The 23,292-nt window shown below is 39.7% G+C and overlaps 1 protein-coding gene across 1 annotated transcript in view; it reads left to right on the top strand.

Moving 5' to 3' along the window:
- SEMA3A (semaphorin 3A) overlaps positions 1–23,292 on the top strand; it is a 278,725-nt gene that overhangs the window by 154,225 nt on the left and 101,208 nt on the right. The window contains exon 5 of the mRNA XM_040413132.1: positions 10,967–11,060. Coding sequence (XP_040269066.1) covers positions 10,967–11,060 — 94 coding nt within the window. The remainder of the gene's footprint in view (positions 1–10,966; positions 11,061–23,292) is intronic.

The raw sequence follows: 23,292 nt of genomic DNA, 5'->3' as shown, positions 1-23,292 counted from the left end.
CCCCCATAAGGAGTGCAGACTGGATGGTACTGGTTGGCACGCTGGGCACTGGAATAATAAAGGCTTCCATTTTATTAGTATGGAATTCTTCTGTCATTCGTTTTCAGCAACAATGTCCCTAGTGCATGCTACGCTCACAGGACAATGGTGGAGACGGCATGCGATGAGGTTTTTAAAGGGCTGTGACATCACAGGGAATGGCTATCTGTGGATTAGCTGCTGCACGGCATTATGGGTGATCTTGGTTCCTGGGATTGTCTCCTCTACACTTACTTTCACTTTGTAATACTTTCAGCTGCCAATTTTAGGAAAACCTGATTCGATCCCAGGAAGCATAAGGAAATTCGGATTCATTGCAAATTAAAAAATTTCTGATCAAAATCTGCTTTGAATGCTTAACTTCGCTCAACACTAGTGATAACTGAACCATCAAGTTGTTCAGATTACTGTTATAATCTCTTCATCTGTGTTCTTTCTACAACCATGTCTTATCAGTCAAAATTTGAATAGAATTTCCTCCAATTGGTCTGAAAATTGTATGACATGCTGAGGACTCCCAAGTACTGATATTATTTCTCTCTTAATTCTCACTTCTCTACAACAACAAAAAATTCTAATTTTTTTTTTTAAATAGGGTTGAATTTGATTAATTTACAATTGATTCTCTCATCTATTTACCATTGAAAGAAATGTATTATAAATGTATTATAAATGTATTATAGATGTACATAGTTTGAAGACAAACTATGGTCTATACTGTCACCCCCAACCATAGGGGTTGCACATGTTTGAAAGGGATTATTAGATTCCCCAGACCGTCCTGCACAAGACTACCCCTCCTGTGCCACTCTGCTTTCCACCCTGGATTAAGCAGCAACTGCAGCCCAACCAGGCTTCAGCAATCCACAGGCCATTACAGCCTGTCCTTTTTCCTCAGTGCTAAACTAGCCTAAGGTTAAATACCTACGGCTATATTGTTACCTCCTGCAGTCGTTCCCCCTGAAGAAGTCACGGACAGAAACGTGCCACGTCGGGTGACCACTGGAAGTATCATCATCCATTCATCACTGAACAAAACCTTCTGTAGTTCTAGGGTACAGGTCCACCATAGGGACAGGCTACCGGACGGGGTCGCCTTTTTCAAGGCGAGTGCTCTGTATAGACAGGTAGCAGCATAATAGCCCCTCTCACCTTGATAGGGATATATAGGACTCCTCCTATTGTCTGATCTACCTGACTACACTGTCTGATCTACCTGACTGCACAGCTGAAGCATCCGTCCTCCGCCCGGCATACTCCCAGGTTTTCCTGCCTCCGGTTACCAAGGAACCGTACCCACTTACTACAAAGGGTCTGGTAAGACTGCTCGCGTCCTCACAGACGGAGCAGAATTTTTCATTTGTACCAGCCTGGTACTAATTGGTCCTATCTATGTTTGTATGTTTTTCGTTTAGTGAGTCCTTTTTACTCTGCTTATCGTATAACTTATTAAAAGCTATATTTTAAATAAGTACACTCCCCCCTCCCTTTGCTTAGGGGCCCATTGCCTGCTCATTAACTTGGAGTGTATTCAAAGCCTGAATTGTATCAGGGCTCTGATCAATTTTTTGTACATAGTTTGAAGACATTAAACTAGTAAGGGAAGGGGTCACGTTAATACAGTTGATTTGGCAAAGGGCATATCTTTGTAGGGTCCATTTCTGCTATATGGCTTTCTCTTCAAAGTGAGTGTCTCTGTTCTGTATAAATACTACAAAGTTGGATTCACATACAGTGTTTAGGTAAAGTCTTTGAGGCATTTTTATGGCTGTGCTGTAAGACACGTTTTGGTTACCAAAGATTCAACAGATGTTTCCTTGTAGACCTAAAGAGAATTTGAAGTTCTTTACTACTGCACTTTTGATGCACTTTTAAAGGAGTGCCTACAAAGTGCCACCTGACTGATGTGCAGAAAGTCCTGAACCCATATTGTTACTTTATTATTCTGTAGTCTTGTATCAAACATTTTTTATTTACTGGTGACATTATGCAGTTTCATATATTTGTATTCTCCATTGCAACATGTCACTTAGATGATGAATGGATCGCTGATTTTCGGCATCACCCTTTAACACTGAGAAATAGCATGTAAGACAGAGGTTAAATTGTCCATATTTAGAAAGGATTAGAGGGCACATTAGAAGGAGCAATGGGAGTAGAACTCGGACTACATTATTAATGATTTATAGATCTTAAAATAAAGCAGATCCATGGAGATAGTCGGCCTCTTGGAGATTTGTTATTGTGCCACATTTATATTTCTTATTATTTTAAATTAACTTTTAACCTTTTTTAAACAGCTCTTCTAGAGTACCTATGGAGCAAGTAAATCTTTGACATCCATAACAACAAACATTTTTCAATTGAGTGGAAGTCAGTAATTTATAAGCTGTTTGCAGTACTTTAAGCATGTGCAATGACCACATTGTTCATTTAACTGGTCTAACCTATGAGCTATTATGGTCAAGTGGCATTTCAATCAGAAAAGGGAGCTATAAACTTGGATTTGCATCTCTCATATTCTTTCTTTCATTTCATATGCTTCTGTTTTAGCTTATTAAACTATTTTTATGGGGTGAGGATTATCTTGCCTGTTTGTTAAATGTGTTTTCCAGGAGTAGAAAAAAATGATCTGTTCATTCCCTTGTACTGTAATAGGCATGAGCCGTAATACCAGGCACATCCCTTGGATTAAAGGAGCACTGTTTCTGGAATAGAAACAAACCATTAAAGTGTAACTTTCACCTAATTATGTTCTCCAATGTAAGGGTAGCATACAGGGACAATCTCATCTGCCTGGTGCAATATATAGTGATTATTGGTACAGGGTGGCCATTGACTGGTTCATTAGCACCTGTATTGTTGACTTTAGTAGAAGCAAGTGCCACCAGTATTCATCTTGTAATGAGGGGCTTGAAGCATTTCCCATATGTATCACATTAAATAATACCTTGACATAAAAAGTTATGAAACTTGGTAAAGGCATTGTATTACTTAGTAACCAAACTGAATTACAGCCTTCATTATAATGCAAAAATGCTTTTTAAAATTTTGTAGGTTTGAGAGCTGAAATCTCTGAGCATTCTTAAATGCCTGAACCGAGCTTGTTAATTCTACACCAGGCGCTCACTATAGCAAAAACTAACCTGGCCAACTGCATTTTAAGAGCTCATCTGGTCTGTTAGACTTGTGCCTAGTTATAAGTAGAGATGAGCAAATCTGTTTGTTAGAATAAAAATTCAACCCAAATTCTCCAAAAATTCGGATTCTACACTCAGAATAGGATTTGGAGAAAGAGGGGTGGGGGTGGGGGAAGAAATAGAAAAGAGATAAAGAGCAAGCGAGAGAAAACACTAAAATGTCATTGTCATTCGTGGCTTTTCAGAGAAACGTCTGAATTCAAACGGATCACCTGGTTTGGTTGAATCGGAACTGAATCAAATTTGCAGAAATGGATAATCTAGTTATGAGCTAGTCAACGGTTTCTGATGATAACCACTAAAACTGGGAATGCAGCCTCTGGTTTATAATATGGTGAGATCACTACTTCAGATACACGTAATGTTTTTAGCTGCTTAACCTTATTTTATCACATTATATATAATATATATAAAGCTATATAAATATAGTTTGGCAACCTATTACCTCTGCCATTTACTTCCAATGGATGAAGCAGCCGCAGAGCTGTGCTGTTAACATAGCCCATGGAGGGGCAGCCAGGGGCCTTCTTAACAGCAGCTGAAGTGGCCTAAAAAAATACAGTGCATTCAGTTTATTGTGGCATAGAATGGACTGTATGGCCATTTAGGGTATTTTTTATAAAGAAGCCGACCCTTTTAAACAGTAAGGGGGACATCTGTTATAAACCTACAGTTGCAAGAAAAAGTATGTAAACCCTTTAATGATATGGATTTCTGCACAAATTGGTCATAAAATGTGATCTGATCTTCATCTAAGTCACAACAATAGACAATCACAGTCTGCTTAAACTAATAACACACAAAGAATTAAATGTTACCATTTAATGTAAACATTAACAGTGCAGGTGGAAAAAGTATGTGAACCCTTGGATTTAATAACTGGTTGAACCTCCTTTGGCAGCAATAACTTCAACCAAACGTTTCCTGTAGTTGCAGATCAGTTGTGCACAACGGTCAGGAGTAATTCTTGACCATTCCTCTTTACAGAACTGTTTCAGTTCAGCAATATTCTTGGGATGTCTGGTGTGAATCGCTTTCTTGAGGTCATGCCACAGCATCTCAATCTGGTTGAGGTCAGGACTCTGACTGGGCCACTCCAGAAGGCGTATTTTCTTCTGTTTAAGCCATTCTGTTGTTGATTTACTTCTATGCTTTGGGTTGTTGTCCTGTCGCAACACCCATCTTCTGTTGAGCTTCAGCTGGTGGACAGATGGCCTTAAGTTCTCCTGCAAAATGTCTTGATAAACTTGGGAATTCATTTTTCCTTTGATGATAGCAATCCGTCCAGGCCTTGGCGCAGCAAAGCAGCCCCAAACCATGATGCCCCCACCATCATACTTCACAGTTGGGATGAGGTTTTGATGTTGGTGTGCTGTGCCTCTTTTCTCCACACATAGTGCTGTGTGTTTCTTCCAAACAATTCAACTTTGGTTTCATCTGTCCACAGAATATTTTGCCAGTACTGCTGTGGAACATCCAGGTGATCTTGTGCAAACTGTAAACGTGCAGCAATGTTTTTTTTGGACAGCAGTGGCTTCCTCTGTGGTATCCTCCCATGAAATCCATTGTTGTTCAGTGTTTTATGTATCGTAGATTCGCTAACAGGGATGTTAGCATAGGCCAGAGACCTTTGTAAGTCTTTAGCTGACACTCTAGGATTCTTCTTCACCTCATTGAACAGTCTGTGCTGTGCTCTTGCAGTCATCTTTACAGGACGGCCACTCCTAGTAAGAGTAGCAGCAGTGCGGAACTTTCTCCATTTATAGACGAGTCTTTTGGAGATACTTTTATAACCCTTTCCAGCTTTATGCAAGTCAACAATTCTTAATCGTAGGTCTTCTGAGAGCTCTTTTGTGTGAGGCATCATTTACATCAGGCAATGCTTCTTGTGAAAAGCAAACCCAGAACTGGTGTGTTTTTATAGGGCAGCTGTAACCAACACCTCCAATCTCATTGATTGGACTCCAGTTGGCTGACACCTCACTCCAATTAGCTCTTGGAGATGTCATTAGTTTAGGGGTTCACATACTTTTTCCACCTGCACTGTGAATGTTTACATGGTGGGTTCAATAAAAAACATGGTAACATTTAATTATTTGTGTGTTATTAGTTTAAGCAGACTGCGATTGTCTATTGTTGTGACTTAGATGAAGATCAGATCACATTTTATGACCAATTTATGCAGAAATCCATATCATTCCAAAGGGTTCACATACTTTTTCTTGCAACTGTATATACGCTACAACAGTGGCATATTCAAGTTGCAAATTTTGTCACATGCCATTTTGTGGCAAAAACTGCAATTTTCCCCACTCAAAAATGGAAAATGGCTAAAATCTATGCCAGCAAGGGAGCTAGTGTACATTTAAGTCTGTCGCATGGTCTGCAGAAGGAAGTGCCAAAGTTATATGGAGGCCTGCACTTCTTCATAACTTTGGCACTTCCTACAGCAACCCAGTAGGACTTAACACTGGTGTGGAAAATGCTGGTCTTAATAAATGACCTCCCATCCCATCCCAATTGTCTATTGCAAAGTCTTCATAAGATATAATAGTGAAATACAGAAGTATTGATCAGTGGAGATCTGGGTCTTAAGAATTCCACTGATTGTTGATGCAAAAGCATTTGGTTGTGCATTCCTATGCACCTTCAGCTGTGATTGCCTCTTCTCAGCTTTCCTCACGGACAAGTGCGGAGTGGTGCATGCTATGGTGTATACCACATTCAACTGTTATTATTATTTTTATATTTTTTTTACTAGTTAAATGGTAGTTAAAAACTGTTTTCTAAGCCTAATTTGTCAGGAAAAGCTTAGGAAAAAACAATTGTATGTTTGTCATTATCTGGTTAGGTTACAGCCGCATACCGTACCAATCTATCCCCTCCCTTGAGAGCCATTTAGTCCTCATAGCATAGAAGAACAGAGATATAGAAAGAAAGATGGCAATGATTTGCCTAGAACAGATTGCTGGATTGACACTAGAGACGTGTCCGGAGATGTATTTATAAGTCAGGGAATTCTTCATACGCTAGTTTTATATGGTTTCTCCAGGGCACATGAAGAATAATAGAAAAGGCTGTTTTTCCTGACCATAAATAATGCAAAAGTCTGTTTGTCATGAAGAATTTTATTCAAAAGTGACAGATGTTCTTACATGACATTTCTAATATTTCTCGAAACCAATGTGTTATATTCGAATAAACTGATATGTTAATTTACCGACTAAAGTATTATAATACTTTTATAATATATACTCCCAAAATTCTGAAATAATAAAGAATAGATCTAACCTTCTCTATCCATGATATAAACCTACATGCATGTGGTGGCATATTTTTCATATTTTTGAAATCTCCAGTTCTGGCATAACTGTGACAATGGCAACCACAGTGTCTACAGCGTATAATTTACCCCTCAGTGCCACAGCATTGTGAGACACAAAGTTCAGGAAATGATGAACATGATATCACTTGATTTGAGAGGTGCCCACTAGGCAAGTACTGTCTACAATGTTTCATTTTTATTCAGGTTAATTAATACTAGGGTATTCCTTGATTAAATTATATACAATACATTGCAATATAGCAAAGATGAGTTTGTGATTTGTCATAGTGTATCCTAATGTCTCCATATGGTTTCTGCTTGTACAGCCCTCTTCATTAAAACTATGGAAGTTATGGAAAGAGTCATCTACTGCCAAACGTAAAAGAGAATTCTCATTCATGCCATAGCCTGCGTATATGCCAAAACTACTTAAAATAGTAATACTTCTTGAAATGGGTTGTGTCAGCTGGTCACTTCTGGCCTGGATTCTTAAACAGCTGTTATTACTGGGGGGGGTACGGTGACCAGTGAAGCATTTCCCCTCCAGTGTTTGTTGCAGAGGATATGTAGTATGACATGGCTGCGAATAAAATGCCAGAGAGGCTCATAGAAGGACCACACATAACAGAATGATATCATATTGAGAAGTCATACGACCCTGAATTAAAAATTATAGCCTCCGATTCAGTTGACGTACTTAAGGCATCTGCATCAGTGCATTTGATATTGGTCAATAAAATATGAGGAAACCTCAGGCACAGGCTAAATATTTGATAAAATGCTTACTTTGCGTCACATATTTTTCACTTTTTCTGATTGTACCGCACGTCATACATGTCTTTACCTCATAAGCCCTCTGACCTGAAGCATTGCAGTTACCTTTCTGTTACGTTCACGTCACTTTTTGTGTGGTAATGTATAGCATCATATTCTGCTAGCTCTCTAACACACATTGGAGAATGTCCCCTTTAATCAAGTTGAAATGAAAGGAATGCAGCAGACGAGACAAATGTTTTTATTGCTTGGTCCTATGGGCCTCCTTATAAATCACTTTGGAGTGTGCATCCAGTTATGATGATGCTGGTTTTATGATACAGAAATAGACTTCACATGTCAGTGCTGTATTTTAACTGAAGCATATTAACACTCTCAATATTCTTTCCGCTCATTTCACTCTAATAGCTATTTCCTCCTTTAATGTAAGGCACGGCATTAATAAAGAAAAAAATGTAATTGAAAAGGGCCTTCCCCTTGACATAAATTGATAGCCACTGGAAAGATTGCTATTAATTATCATAATTATTAGTAAGGCATAAAAAAACTGAAGTGTCAATCACATGCCCATTTCGTTGCTAAAATTCTAGGGTGCCGACACAGCATATAATTTAGCTTTAAGGGTGGACACTTTGAGCAGTACAATATGCTGGATACTGGTGTATTCACTGTGACATCACGTATTGTGATTCAGATGTACATCGGCAGCCTAATGCAGAAAATGTAATTACTTTGACCAGATCTTTTTCATCAATGGTCTATTGAACCTTTAAGGATTGGACACTACGTTCTAATCCTTAATTAGCAGCATGCATATTAATATACTCTAAGGAAATATGGACATTACTTAAAGGTATCCTCTTCTTGCATGAATAATACCTACTACAATTGTGGTTTATGTAATAAGAAGGTCTTAGTGTCCAGGTGAACACTAGCTAATTCGAAGAACCCTCTATGCAGAGGCCTCTGCTATGTCTAGTAGCATTATGATTTATTAGAGTGTAGTGTGCAATTAATATTTTAACCCCAGTAGTTTTAGGACAAAAAGATTTCTGAATGGAAGAGAGGGAATGATGTTATGCATGGTCACAGGGTCAGACTAGTAACCATGTAGTCCATAAAGGCTGATTTACATGGCCTGATGGAACAGGCGATTGTCAAGAAGAAACCGTTCCTTCCACACAACTGCCTGCTCATCAGTGAAGAATGAAGCAGCATTTACAAGTAGTAATCACCTCCACTGTATGGCGACGTACGATCACTATTGCCATCACTCGTCCTCAGAGTCATTATTTCTGGGCAGCAGAGTGCTGTTTAGACACCATGATCTGCTTCTCACAAACAATGATTTAGGTGTCCGCATGAACAGTTGTTCCATCTGATGACTGAGCATTTTGATTGATTATGGGGTGATCGGTGGCACCTTTACACAGGCAGATTATAGGGAATGGACATTTGAACGCTTGTCCCCGATAATCTGCTTGACAATTGAGCAGTGTAAAAGGACCTATACCTATGGAGACACATAGTTCTGCATAACACAAAATGGTAGGATATAGTCTAGAATTTCTCTGGGGTGGGGGTGGGCATGAAAGAAAAGCCAAATGGCCGAATACTCACTTCACATATATCTGCTGATCTGGACTAGTTTCCTCTCGATGTGGTGTAGAAATGTCAGAGGGAAATTGCATCCAGAACTGATCCCATAGTTTTCTGTGGATCAATCATAATGATTAGTGTTGAGCAAACTGCAATTCTGAATCAAGATCCAAAGTTGCTTTGTTCAAAACTTTGTTTGAATGGTGTATGTAAACCCATCTCCATACAGCATTCAAATATATGGGCTTTGCCGAAGTGAAATTTGTTTAGTTCAAAGTTTCGCGACACTTCGGTGAAGAACTTCAGGCTTTGATTATAGAACTGTAAAACCATTTTAAAACATCCATCCGAAGTTGGCTTCGTTACCGAGGTACCAGTCAGTACCAAAGCCGACTTCGGATTGCTGTTGGTTTTAAAGTTGTAGAATCAAAGTTCTTCACCGAAGTCTAACGAGACTTTGGACTTAACAAATTTTACCTTGGTGCAGCCCATACATTTGAATGCTGTACGGAGGCGGGGAGACAAAGCTCTGAACAAAGTAACTTCGGCTCTTGGATCCGAAGCTCGCTTTGCTCAACACTAATAATGATAAAATTCATCAGTTATAATTATTATTTTCATTTTATGCACTTATATAACGCATTGTTTTACAGACATTACAATCACACTGTCCCCAATGGATCTCACAATCTAAGTTCCCTATCAGTATGTCTTTGGAGTGTGGGAGCAAGCCAGAGTACCCAGAAGAAACTCACACAAACACGGGGAGAACATACAAAATTCATGCAGATGTTGTCCTTGGTTGGATTAAAAGGCAACAATGCTAACCATTGAGCCACCATGCTGCCCATATGATGCCATAGGTGCAAAAAGAAAAATGTTGCCTGCTGGGTTTTTGCTGTCAGTCTACAGATGCCAGACTATTCCCTAAAGTTCACATACACATATATCAGCTGTGTCCAGCTCCACTAGCTGGACACAGCTGACATACTGTATGTGCAACCAGCCCAACTATGTGAATTATACTGCTTTCAATATTTAAACTGAAAATATGATAACTTGAAAATATACCAAACTGCTATATACGTATACATATGCTATATGCTTATACATAGTTCTGTGCTTTTTTGACGTGACTGGATTCTACCTTCCCTTGGTCCATTCTGTTTATCTATCTTAAACAGATCATGGCAGCCAAGACCAGTTCTGTGACTTATAAGGTAGATAGCAGTTAACTAATAATTTAAAGGGAACCTGTCATGTGGATATTTGATTTATAATCTAACTAATTATATACAATCATTAACTACTAAAAAGTGCCTTAGATGTATTCACTTACTGGTGTGACAGATGGTTACCTCATAATATACACACAAAGATGCCGCATGCTAATGAGCTGATTGGAGTCCGGCGTGATGTCATTGAGTCCAGCGTATATTTAATTCAGAGCTATAGCCACTCCCCTGCCCACCTGCTGCTGATTCATATGGAAAATAACTGTCAATCAGCAGCAGGTGGGCGGGGAGAGTCAGGAGCTCATGAATATTCAGGACTCATCATTATCAGCTGGAGCTTTTCAATACAAGATGTTGGCAGATTGACTGGGTCAATTAAAGAAAGTGACCCAGCATTGTGCTAAGAGAATCAGTCACTTATTTATGTTGCCCTTAGTTAGGACACCATAAAACTGGTAACAGGTTCTCTTTAAAGTGAAGCAGGCCCTGACTTTGGGGCACAGTTAAACTATCTAGCTCTGCATCTCATTCAAGAGTCAGTGGCTCATAGTGCCATAAAGGTATCACATAGTCATGACAATGGTATTTGTTTTTGCAAATTAAGGCAATTCAGGGAGACTGATTGGGCTATGTTCATCAGTAAATGCCAAGGTGAAAGAGAGCATATACACTGGTCTATATACATACAGAAGAACCTTGCTAAATAAACTTTATTTTAAAAAGCCTATCATTCTCACATGCATTATAATTAAATTATTGAATAGCTAACAGTGTCCTCTTACTTTCCCTTTCAGGATAATGTGTTTAAACTTGAGGATTCTGTTTTTGAAAATGGTAGAGGAAAAAGCCCTTATGACCCCAAGCTGTTAACAGCATCGATTTTGATCGGTAAGTACACACATAAACCAACGTGATGCCACATTAGATGTCCTGACAGTCTTTCCAAACATGCTTCTGTCTTTTTTTTTTTCACATGCAGGAAAGCGATACAATCAATTGTCATAATATGCTAAAGACCTGTGAAGAGTCCAGTGGGCATCTATGCTCTATGAAACAGTCATGCAGTCTGGCGTCCAACCGTGTTCCTCTAATCTTGCAGTATGAATGACCAAATATCTCTTCACAGGTCTTTAGCATACAATGTGCATTATCTAAAAATGTAATTGTCATCGCCAGATCTGTGGAGGGACTCATACTTACCGTTTCGCCTTTGCTGGAGTCTGGCTCCTTTATTCCTCCACTGCCACTGGTGGGACAGCACTATGGTCTTTCATGTCAACATCCAGTATGATAGGAATCATGACTGGAGATCATGAATTCTAGAATTTGCAAATTTATGGCAAATATTAGGCCAAAAATTCACGACATATGGCAAAAACTAATATTGCCTATGCTGCTCATCACTAGTTGCTAAAAGCTTTTACTTGTGGAATATTGGATAGGGAGAGTGCAGGGACAGTGCAGGGACTGTAATATGAAGCTAAAGGGATCCATAGGAGACAGCGCAGTTTGCAGACAATCTCTGTATATAGGGTACAGTGCTATCTCATTGTACAGTGTCCTCCTTGTTTAATAGATAAGCAACTCTATTACACCTTGATTCTCAAATTGGGGTAAATAACCTGTCTTCTTCTACTGTTAGTGTGGTGTTCACACTGACAATGAATAACTTTTTTTTTACATATACAGTTAGTGTTACAGTACAGTATATCCAACAGACAGTTTCCAGGGTCCTCCAAAGGAATAGGCAGTGGTAAAATTTTTGCTGGAGCCAGCAGACGTAGCAGCAGAAGATGGGGGGTGGAAGCAGCTGCTGCAGCAACAGGCCGATGCTGCCACTGTCATCCTGCGGGTCATGTTTTTCTTTTGGTTTAGCTAGGGGTTAGCTAAGACTGTTGGTGGCCTGCACACAGATGCGCACTTCCATATACTGTATGTGACCTGCCAGTCATATTGACGCACTAACTATTTCACTACCACAAAGGACTAACTATGCATGTTGCTGCAATGCATAGTGATGTACACTGAGATACACTTTCCATGCAGGCCAGGATATAGCTGATTCAACTCGCTTTATGACAAATTAATTGGGAACAAAGCAAATTTTTGAAAGAAAAGCATTTTTTTTGCACACCACTACTACTGATCCTCAATGTGCTACAAACTAAACTGGGGTGTATTCTGTAATTCTAATTGAATTGTACATAGAGTTTATGGGCACATTTCATGTTTTATTTTACGGTGTACAGTCAGGTCCATAAATATTGGGACATTGACACAATTCTAACATTTTTGGCTCTATACACCACCACAATGGATTTGAAATGAAACGAACAAGATGTGCTTTAACTGCAGACTGTCAGCTTTAATTTGAGTGTAATTACATCCAAATCAGGTGAACAGTGCAGGAATTACAACAGTTTGCATATGTGCCTCCCACTTGTTAAGGGACCAAAAGTAATGGGCCAATTGGCTTCTCAGCTGTTCCATGGCTAGGTGTGTATTATTCCCTCATTATCCCAATTACAATGAGAAGATAAAAGGTCCAGAGCTCATTTCAAGTGTGCTATTTGCATTTGGAATCTGTAGATGTCAACTCTTAAGATGACATCCAAAGAGCTATAATTATCAGTGAAACAAGCCATCATTAGGCTGAAAAAACAAAACAAACCCATCAGAGAGATAGCAAAAACATTAGGCGTGGCCAAAACAACAGTTTGGAACATTCTTAAAAAGAAGCAATGCATCGGTGAGCTCAGCAACAGCAAAGGACCCGGAAGACCACGGAAAACAACTGTGGTGGATGACCGAAAAATTCTTTCCCTGGTGAAGAAAACACTCTTCACAACAGTTGGCCAGATCAAGAACACTCTCCAGGAGGTAGGTGTATGTGTGTCAAAGTCAACAATCAAGAGAAGACTTCACCAGAGTGAATACAGAGGGTTCACCACAAGATGTAAACCATTGGCGAGCCTCAAAAACAGGAAGGCCAGATTAGAGTTTCCCAAATGACATCTAAAAAAGCCTTCACGATTCTGGAACAACATCCTACGGACAGATGAGACCAATATCAACTTGTAGCAGAGTGATGGGAAGAGAAGAGTATGGAGAAGGGAAGGAACTGCTCATGATCCTAAGCATACCACCTCATCAGTGAAGCATGCTGGTGGTAGTGTCATGGCGTGGGCATGTATGGCTGCCAATGGAACTGGTTCTCTTGTATTTATTGATGATGTGACTGCTGACCAAAGCAGCAGGATGAATTCTAAAGTGTTTCGGGCAATATTATCTTCTCATATTCAGCCAAATGCTTCAGAACACATTGGATGGCGCTTCACAGTGCAGAAGGACAATGAGCCAAAGCATACTGCAAAAACAACCAAAGAGTTTTTTAAGGGAAAGAAGTGGAATGTTATGCAATGTCCAAGTCAATCACCTGATCTGAATCCGATTGAGCATGCATTTCACTTGCTGAAGACAAAACTGAAGGGAAAATACCCCAAGAACAAGCAGGAACTGAAGACAGTTGCAGTAGAGGCCTGGCAGAGCATCACCAGGGATGAAACCCAGCGTCCGGTGATGTCTATTTGTTCCAGACTTCAGGCTGTAATTGACTGCAAAGGATTTGCAACTAAGTATTAAAAAGTGAAAGTTTGATTTATGATTATTATTCTGTCCCATTACTTTTGGTCCCTTAACAAGTGGGAGGCACATATGCAAACTGTTGTAATTCCTACACCGTTCATCAGATTTGGATGTAAATACCCTCAAATTAGAGCTGACAGTCTGCAGTTAAAGCACATCTTGTTCGTTTAATTTCAAATCCATTGTGGTGATGTATAGAGTCAAAAATTTTAGAATTGTGTTGATGTCCCAATATTTATGGACTTGACTGTAATTTGCAGTTTTGCTATAGTATGTACTTGTAGCTATTATTGGTCCACAACTATAGATCTAATTTAATGTGTAAGTGAGAATACATCTGTTCTCCAGTTACATTTGGTTTTGTAATTCACTCATTCCAGAGACGGTTTCCTTGAAGCCGATTGTTGACCTTCCTGCTTGAAATGGCAATGATTTCTTTGAATATTTCACAGTTAATAACCACAGACTGGTTTCCTGCAAGGATCATTTCAGTCAACTACCAGCTTTATGTTTGAAAAGAAGGTTCGTTCAGAACAAATGGTGTAAATGAATGTTTAACATTTCCAACTACACTTTTTGTGTTAGTAAACCCTACGATTTCCTGTGAGAATTTGTCATAGTGAACCAATTTCACTACATAGAAAGTAGACAGAATCTTTTCAAGGAGGCAACAGTCATATAAACACATACACTACTTATAGAACTCATGCCCTACCATCAACCATGGACCATTTCCATGGATACTACCACATTTATTCTATACTATTTTTAACTGCAATAAATATCCATAATGATTAAGACTTTTTGCTTTAGCACAGAAAATATTGTTAGTTTAGAAATAGTCATACAGTGTAAAGCCCTGTTCATATCACTGTAGTACCCAACATTTGGTGCATATGACATTAAAGAAAAAAAAAAAAAAACTCTTGCATATACACCAAATGTATTCACAGGTTTCAACTAACATGGAGTCCAAAAAGGCTTCCTTTTGGCCTCCTCCTGGCCAGAAAAGTTTGTACTGTATGTAGAAAAATATATTTACCTACCATATTCTTTGCAGAGGAATCCTGCAAAAATGTATTCTTATGGTATACAGTACATATCTTTTACAGTAGGGGTTAATGGGGGAACTATGCTTCTGTGTGTCTATACAGTGGCATACTTTGGTTTCTTTGATTGTTGAAGAGCTAATATCTTTTCACCTGATGCATCTGACCAAAGACTAACATGATGTGAACAAGGCACTTCAAGTTACAAAAACTTTTAAACATAAAAAGGCAGAAAAAGACCACATATTCCATCTAGTCTGCCCTTATATTATTTCCTTTTTATTTCTCTCTTAGGATAAAGATATTTTTTTCCCCAGGCATGTTTTACTTCACTTTCTGTAGATTTACCAACCACATGCTAGACATGTTAGACACTTTTGTTTAACTTTAGTTTCTGCAAAAATTTTGCAGGGGTTTCCAAGTGTTGCATTTTAAACCACACCACTTTTTCTCTAACCCACACCTTTGTCAAGAGAGGCACAACAATTGTCTAAGACTCAAAATAAATGTGGTTCAAGGCATATAAAGTATTCAGCTTTTTTTTGCAAATAGAACCAGAATATTGGTGTGTATTACTTAGTACATTTGCCTCATTATTTCAGATGTGGTCCCACTAGAACTCTATACAGCAGAATCACTATTTCTTTACTCACAGACTTTACCATTTGTATTCTTCCTTCCTTCTATGTCAGAACTCCCTGCCCTCCGGCATCCTGGTGGGCACAGCCACTGGGTCATTCCCCCGTTTTTTGCTTTTCTTCTGGTGGCCCCAGCCTTCTGTGGTCTTTCTTTTCTTTCCCATTGGGCATGGCCACCAGAGAGCTTATCCACTGCAGCTCAGAGTTCTGCTAGGTTTGTTTCTTGTACTTGCATCCTCTTTCTAGGAAGAGCTTTCCCAATCTGCTTGCAGTCTATGGCAGCCTTCCACTGGGTATATAAGGCACCTTTCCACTGGAAGGGTGCCTAATTAATAATGTTTTTAGCTTGCTAACTCCCTGTGAAGATGCATTTGTGCATTCTGATGTCTTGTACCCAACCTCTACTTGTTTATTGGTTTTGAATTGATCTACCAGAACTCTCCCTGACTCATGAATTTATCCTGCGACCCCAACCTTTTTGTAGTTCCTGCACCATTTCTTCTACGTTGCATGTAGTTAGTCTGCAGTTTGTTCACTGTCCATATTTCCAAGGTGCACTGTTTTGATATTTTACATTTTCCCCTATACTTTGCTTTTGCTAAACTAATAGGTGTATTGATACAGGAGTCTCTGTAATGATGGCTTACATTCAAGACTGTAGACTGTTTTCTATCTTTAGATAAAGTGGCTAAAATGTAAACATAATGTCCCAATTGGCTAATATAGTCTGTTTTACAATAGAGTTTTTGTGTCTTGATCCAAGGCATTGTTAGTTGACATGTCCATATATCAGTATACATAGGTATGATTTTATATTGTTACATATTGTTGAAATGTTATTTTTAGATAGTTTTCTACATTATGTAATTATATATATATATTTATATAAGTTTGCTGCTTTATGAATTTATTATATCATCAGAATTTGCCAACATATTGTGACAAGTTTCCCCATTGCACGTATATTCTATCACTACTTATACATATGCAGTCTCTCATTGTTGTTCTGAGTCTTTCTAACTGACCTTTATGCATGCAGTGAAGAACGGGAAGGTGCACTGATCCTTTATATTAAGTTCCATCGATTTCTGTTTTTTTTCCCAGGCGCCTGTGGAGTAAGTGATAACAAAACAGGGATAAGGTTATATAAAGGTTGAGCAAAACATCAAAGTCACTTCAAAACGTCAAGTTTTTATGCATTTTTTCTTACAATTACATGGACAAGGCTATAATTAAGGGTATTTTAGAACATCAAGTTGAAACCCACACACCAATTGTTAATAAGACTGCAGTGCTGGTGCATTTTTGATCATATACCTCATGCTGAGCAAGCTGGATCATATATAGTACTGCCAACCTTTGATGCAAATTTGTTTAACCACCTCAGCCCCCAGTGCTTAAACACCCTGAAAGACCAGGCCACTTTTTACACTTCTGACCTACACTACTTTCACCATTTATTGCTCGGTCATGCAACTTACCACCCAAATTAATTTTACCTCCTTTTCTTCTCACTAATAGAGCTTTCATTTGGTGGTATTTCATTGCTGCTGACATTTTTACTTTTTTTGTTATTAATCGAAATTTAACGATTTTTTTTGCAAAAAAATGACATTTTTCACTTTCAGTTGTAAAATTTTGCAAAAAAAAACGACATCCATATATAAATTTTGCTCTAAATTTATTGTTCTACATGTCTTTGATAAAAAAAAAATGTTTGGGTAAAAAAAAAAATGGTTTGGGTAAAATTTATAGCGTTTACAAACTATGGTACAAAAATGTGAATTTCCGCTTTTTGAAGCAGCTCTGACTTTCTGAGCACCTGTCATGTTTCCTGAGGTTCTACAATGCCCAGACAGTACAAACACCCCACAAATGACCCCATTTCGGAAAGTACACACCCTAAGGTATTCGCTGATGGGCATAGTGAGTACATAGAACTTTTTATTTTTTGTCACAAGTTAGCGGAAAATGATGATTTTTTTTTTTTTTCTTACAAAGTCTCATATTCCACTAACTTGTGACAAAAAATAAAAACTTCCATGAACTCACTATGCCCATCACGAAATACCTTGGGGTCTCTTCTTTCCAAAATGGGGTCACTTGTGGGGTAGTTATACTGCCCTGGCATTCTAGGGGCCCAAATGTGTGGTAAGGAGTTTGAAATCAAATTCTGTAAAAAATGACGAGTGAAATCCGAAAGGTGCTCTTTGGAATATGGGCCCCTTTGCCCACCTAGGCTGCAAAAAAGTGTCACACATCTGGTATCTCCGTATTCAGTAGAAGTTGAAGAATGTGTTTTGGGGTGTCATTTTACATATACCCATGCTGGGTGAGATAAATATCTTGGTCAAATGCCAACTTTGTATAAAAAAATGGGAAAAGTTGTCTTTTGCCAAGATATTTCTCTCACCCAGCATGGGTATATGTAAAAAGACACCCCAAAACACATTCCCCAACTTCTCCTGAATACGGAGATACCAGATGTGTGACACTTTTTTGCAGCCTAGGTGGGCAAAGGGGCCCATATTCCAAAGAGCACCTTTCGGATTTCACTCGTCATTTTTTACAGAATTTGATTTCAAACTCCTTACCACACATTTGGGCCCCTAGAATGCCAGGGCAGTATAACTACCCCACAAGTGACCCCATTTTGGAAAGAAGAGACCCCAAGGTATTCGCTGATGGGCATAGTGAGTTCATGGAAGTTTTTATTTTTTGTCACAAGTTAGTGGAATATGAGACTTTGTATGAAAAAAAAAAAAAAAAAAAAAAAAAATCATCATTTTCCACTAACTTGTGACAAAAAATAAAAAATTCTAGGAACTCGCCATGCCCCTCACGGAATACCTTGGGGTGTCTTCTTTCCAAAATGGGGTCACTTGTGGGGTAGTTATACTGCCCTGGCATTTTCCAGGGGCCCTAATGTGTGGTAAGTAGGTAAATGACCAGTGAAATCCAAAAGGTGCTCTTTGGAATATGGGCCCCTTTGCCCACCTAGGCTGCAAAAAAGTGCCACACATGTGGTATCGCCGTACTCAGGAGAAGTTGGGGAATGTGTTTTGGGGTGTCTTTTTACATATACCCATGCTGGGTGAGAGAAATATCTTGGCAAAAGACAACTTTTCCCATTTTTTTATACAAAGTTGGCATTTGACCAAGATATTTATCTCACCCAGCATGGGTATATGTAAAATGACACCCCAAAACACATTCTCCACCTTCTCCTGAGTACGGAGATACCAGATGTGTGACACTTTTTTGCAGCCTAGGTGGGCAAAGGGGCCCATATTCCAAAGAGCACCTTTCGGATTTCACTCGTCATTTTTTACAGAATTTGATTTCAAACTCCTTACCACACATTTGGGCCCCTAAAATACCAGGGCATTATACCTACCCCACAAGTGACCCCATTTTGGAAAGAATAGACCCCAAGGTATTCGCTGATGGGCATAGTGAGTTCATGGAAGTTTTTATTTTTTGTCACAAGTTAGTGGAATATGAGACTTTGTATGAAAAAAAAAAAAAAAAAAAAAAATCATCATTTTGCACTAACTTGTGACAAAAAATAAAAAATTCTAGGAACTCGCCATGCCCCTCACGGAATACCTTGGGGTGTCTTCTTTCCAAAATGGGGTCACTTGTGGGGTAGTTATACTGCCCTGGCATTTTCCAGGGGCCCTAATGTGTGGTAAGTAGGTAAATGACCAGTGAAATCCGAAAGGTGCTCTTTGGAATATGGGCCCCTTTGCCCACCTAGGCTGCAAAAAAGTGTCACACATCTGGTATCTCCGTACTCGGGAGAAGTTGGGGAATGTGTTTTGGGGTGTCTTTTTACATATACCCATGCTGGGTGAGAGAAATATCTTGGCAAAAGACAACTTTTCCCATTTTTTTATACAAAGTTGGCATTTGACCAAGATATTTATCTCACCCAGCATGGGTATATGTAAAATGACACCCCAAAACACATTCCCCAACTTCTCCTGAGTACGGCGATACCAGATGTGTGACACTTTTTTGCAGCCTAGATGCGCAAAGGGGCCCAAATTCCTTTTAGGAGGGCATTTTTAGACATTTGGATACCAGACTTCTTCTCACGCTTTGGGGCCCCTAGAATGCCAGGGCAGTATAAATACCCCACATGTGACCCCATTTTGGAAAGAAGACACCCCAAGGTATTCAATGAGGGGCATGGCGAGTTCATAGAAATTTTTTTTTTTTGGCACAAGTTAGCGGAAATTGATATTTTTTATTTTTTTCTCACAAAGTCTCCCGTTCCGCTAACTTGGGACAAAAATTTCAATCTTTCATGGACTCAATATGCCCCTCACGGAATACCTGGGGGTGTCTTCTTTCCGAAATGGGGTCACATGTGGGGTATTTATACTGCCCTGGCATTCTAGGGGCCCTAAAGCGTGAGAAGAAGTCTGGAATATAAATGTCTAAAAAATTTTACGCATTTGGATTCCGTGAGGGGTATGGGGAGTTCATGTGAGATTTAATTTTTTGTCACAAGTTAGTGGAATATGAGACTTTGTAAGAAAAAAAAATAATAATTCCGCTAACTTGGGCCAAAAAAATGTCTGAATGGAGCCTTACAGGGGGGTGATCAATGACAGGGGGGTGATCAATGACAGGGGGGTTGATCAATGACAGGGGGGTGATCAATGACAGGGGGGTGATCAATGACAGGGGGGTGATCAATGACAGGGGGGATGATCAATGACAGGGGGGTGATCAATGACAGGGGGGGTGATCAATGACAGGGGGGGTGATCAATGACAGGGGTGGTGATCAATGACAGGGGGGTGATCAATGACAGGGGGGTGATCAATGACAGGGGGGTAATCAATGACAGGGGGGTGATCAGGGAGTCTATATGGGGTGATCACCACAGTCATTGATCATGCCCCTGTAAGGCTTCATTCAGACGTCCGGATGCGTTTTGCGGATCCGATCCATCTATCAGTGGATCCGTAAAAATCATGCGGACATCTGAATGGAGCTTTACAGGGGGGTGATCAGGGAGTCTATATGGGGTGATCACCACAGTCATTGATCATGCCCCTGTAAGGCTTCATACAGACGTCCGGATGCGTTTTGCGGATCCGATCCATCTATCAGTGGATCCGTAAAAATCATGCGGACGTCTGAATGGAGCTTTACAGGGGGGTAATCAATGACAGGGGGGTGATCAATGACAGGGGGGTGATCAGGGAGTCTATATGGGGTGATAACCACAGTCATTGATCATGCCCCTGTAAGGCTTCATTCAGACGTCCGGATGCGTTTTGCGGATCCGATCCATCTATCAGTGGATCCGTAAAAATCATGCGGACATCTGAATGGAGCTTTACAGGGGGGTGATCAGGGAGTCTATATGGGGTGATCACCACAGTCATTGATCATGCCCCTGTAAGGCTTCATTCAGACGTCCGGATGCGTTTTGCGGATCCGATCCATCTATCAGTGGATCCGTAAAAATCATGCGGACGTCTGAATGGAGCTTTACAGGGGGGTAATCAATGACAGGGGGGTGATCAATGACAGGGGGGTGATCAGGGAGTCTATATGGGGTGATAACCACAGTCATTGATCATGCCCCTGTAAGGCTTCATTCAGACGTCCGGATGCGTTTTGCGGATCCGATCCATCTATCAGTGGATCCGTAAAAATCATGCGGACATCTGAATGGAGCTTTACAGGGGGTTGATCAATGACAGGGGGGTAATCAATGACAGGGGGGTGATCAGGGAGTCTATATGGGGTGATCAGGGAGTCTATATGGGGTGATCAGGGGCTAATAAGGGGTTAATAAGTGACGGGGGGGGTGTAGTGTAGTGTAGTGGTGCTTGGTGCTACTTTACTGAGCTACCTGTGTCCTCTGGTGGTCGATCCAAACAAAGGGGACCACCAGAGGACCGGGTAGCAGGTATATTAGACGCTGTTATCAAAACAGCGTCTAATATACCTGTTAGGGGTTAAAAAAAACACATCTCCAGCCTGCCAGCGAACGATCGCCGCTGGCAGGCTGGAGATCAACTCTCTTACCTTCCGTTCCTGTGAGCGCGCGCGCCTGTGTGCGCGCGTTCACAGGAAATCTCGCGTCTCGCGAGATGACGCGTATATGCGTCCACTCGGAATGAATCAACCACCTCCAGGACGCGTCTGTGCGTACAGCGGTCCGGAGGTGGTTAATGCCATACCCCTGCTTTACTTCACTTATATGTCATTTTTATACCTCATATTCTTGTGTATATTTTTAACATTATTTTTTTATTTTAATCTATTTTTTCTTTCTATCCTACCTATCTATCTATCTATCTATCTATCTATCTATCTATCTATATATCTAACACAAAAGAAAATTAAACCAGCACCTTCAAAATATCTATATATAAAAAAGAGACACAGGTGCAGGCTACTTTGGCTGCAGCACAATGCGTAGAGCTACAAGTAGCAGCACACTACTTATTGCACAAATGGCAAATACATGAAAGTAAAAACTTTATTACTGCTATACTTACTATATGAAAAGTAGAAGATCGGGCCCATCTACCAGCGACAAAGTGGCTTCTAACAGATGGGACCTATCTATCTATCTTATTTGATTATTTATCCTAGCTAATTATTGCCTTATTGTTATTAATATGACTTTTTTAACCTTCACATGACTTGTAGACTCTCTAGCTAAAGGTTAATTTGACTAAATCTTTGTAATTAAAATAAATATACAGTGAAATATAGCTCTATAATAGTTCCTAATAAATGTAGATTTAGCCTAGTAAAGCCTAATTTGGTTTCTTTTTAGCTGGTCATGATTGTTACATCAATTTTAAAGTAGATTGTTAAAAAAAAAATAGATTTTCAATCGATTGCTTATGGCCATGGGGTTTTGCCGGTTTACCCAAAATAAATGCATGGATATTAATCAATAAATAATAGATTTTTAAAAATGTACTAGAAGACCGCCACTGGCCTTATTAGATTGTCAATTTACATTATCTGAATCTCTCAGTATAGATAAAAATGACATTAATTTGTCAATAAAGTATGTATACAGTCGTGGCCCAAATTTTTGAGAATGACACAAATATTAGTTTTCACAAAGTTTGCTGCTAAACTGCTTTTAGATCTTTGTTTCAGTTGTTTCTGTGATGTAGTGAAATATAATTACACGTACTTCATACGTTTCAAAGGCTTTTATCGACAATTACATGACATTTATGCAAAGAGACAATATTTGCAGTGTTGGCCCTTCTTTTTCAGGACCTCTGCAATTCGACTTGGCATGCTCTCAATCAACTTCTGGGCCAATTCCTGACTGATAGCAACCTATTCTTTCATAATCACTTCTTGGAGTTTGTCAGAATTAGTGGGTTTTTGTTTGTCCACCCGCCTCTTGAGGATTGACCACAAGTTCTCAATGGAATTAAGATCTGGGGAGTTTCCAGGCCATGGACCCAAAATGTCAATGTTTTGGTTCCCGAGCCACTTGGTTATCACTTTTGCCTTATGGCACGGTGCTCCATCGTGCTGGAAAATGCATTGTTCTTCACCAAACTGTTGTTGGATTGTTGGAAGAAGTTGCTGTTGGAGGGTGTTTTGGTTCCATTCTTTATTCATGGCTGTGTTTTTGGGCAAAATTGTGAGTGAGCCCACTCCCTTGGATGAGAAGCAACCCCACACATGAATGGTCTCAGGATGCTTTACTGTTGGCATGACACAGGACTGATGGTAGCGCTCACATTTTCTTCTCCGGACAAGCCTTTTTCCAGATGCCCC

Source organism: Bufo bufo, chromosome 1 (genome assembly GCF_905171765.1).
Source record: "Bufo bufo chromosome 1, aBufBuf1.1, whole genome shotgun sequence".
Lineage (NCBI taxonomy): Eukaryota > Metazoa > Chordata > Amphibia > Anura > Bufonidae > Bufo > Bufo bufo.
Note: the sequence above shows the minus strand (reverse complement) of the source record. Positions and strands in the feature narration are given on the sequence as shown.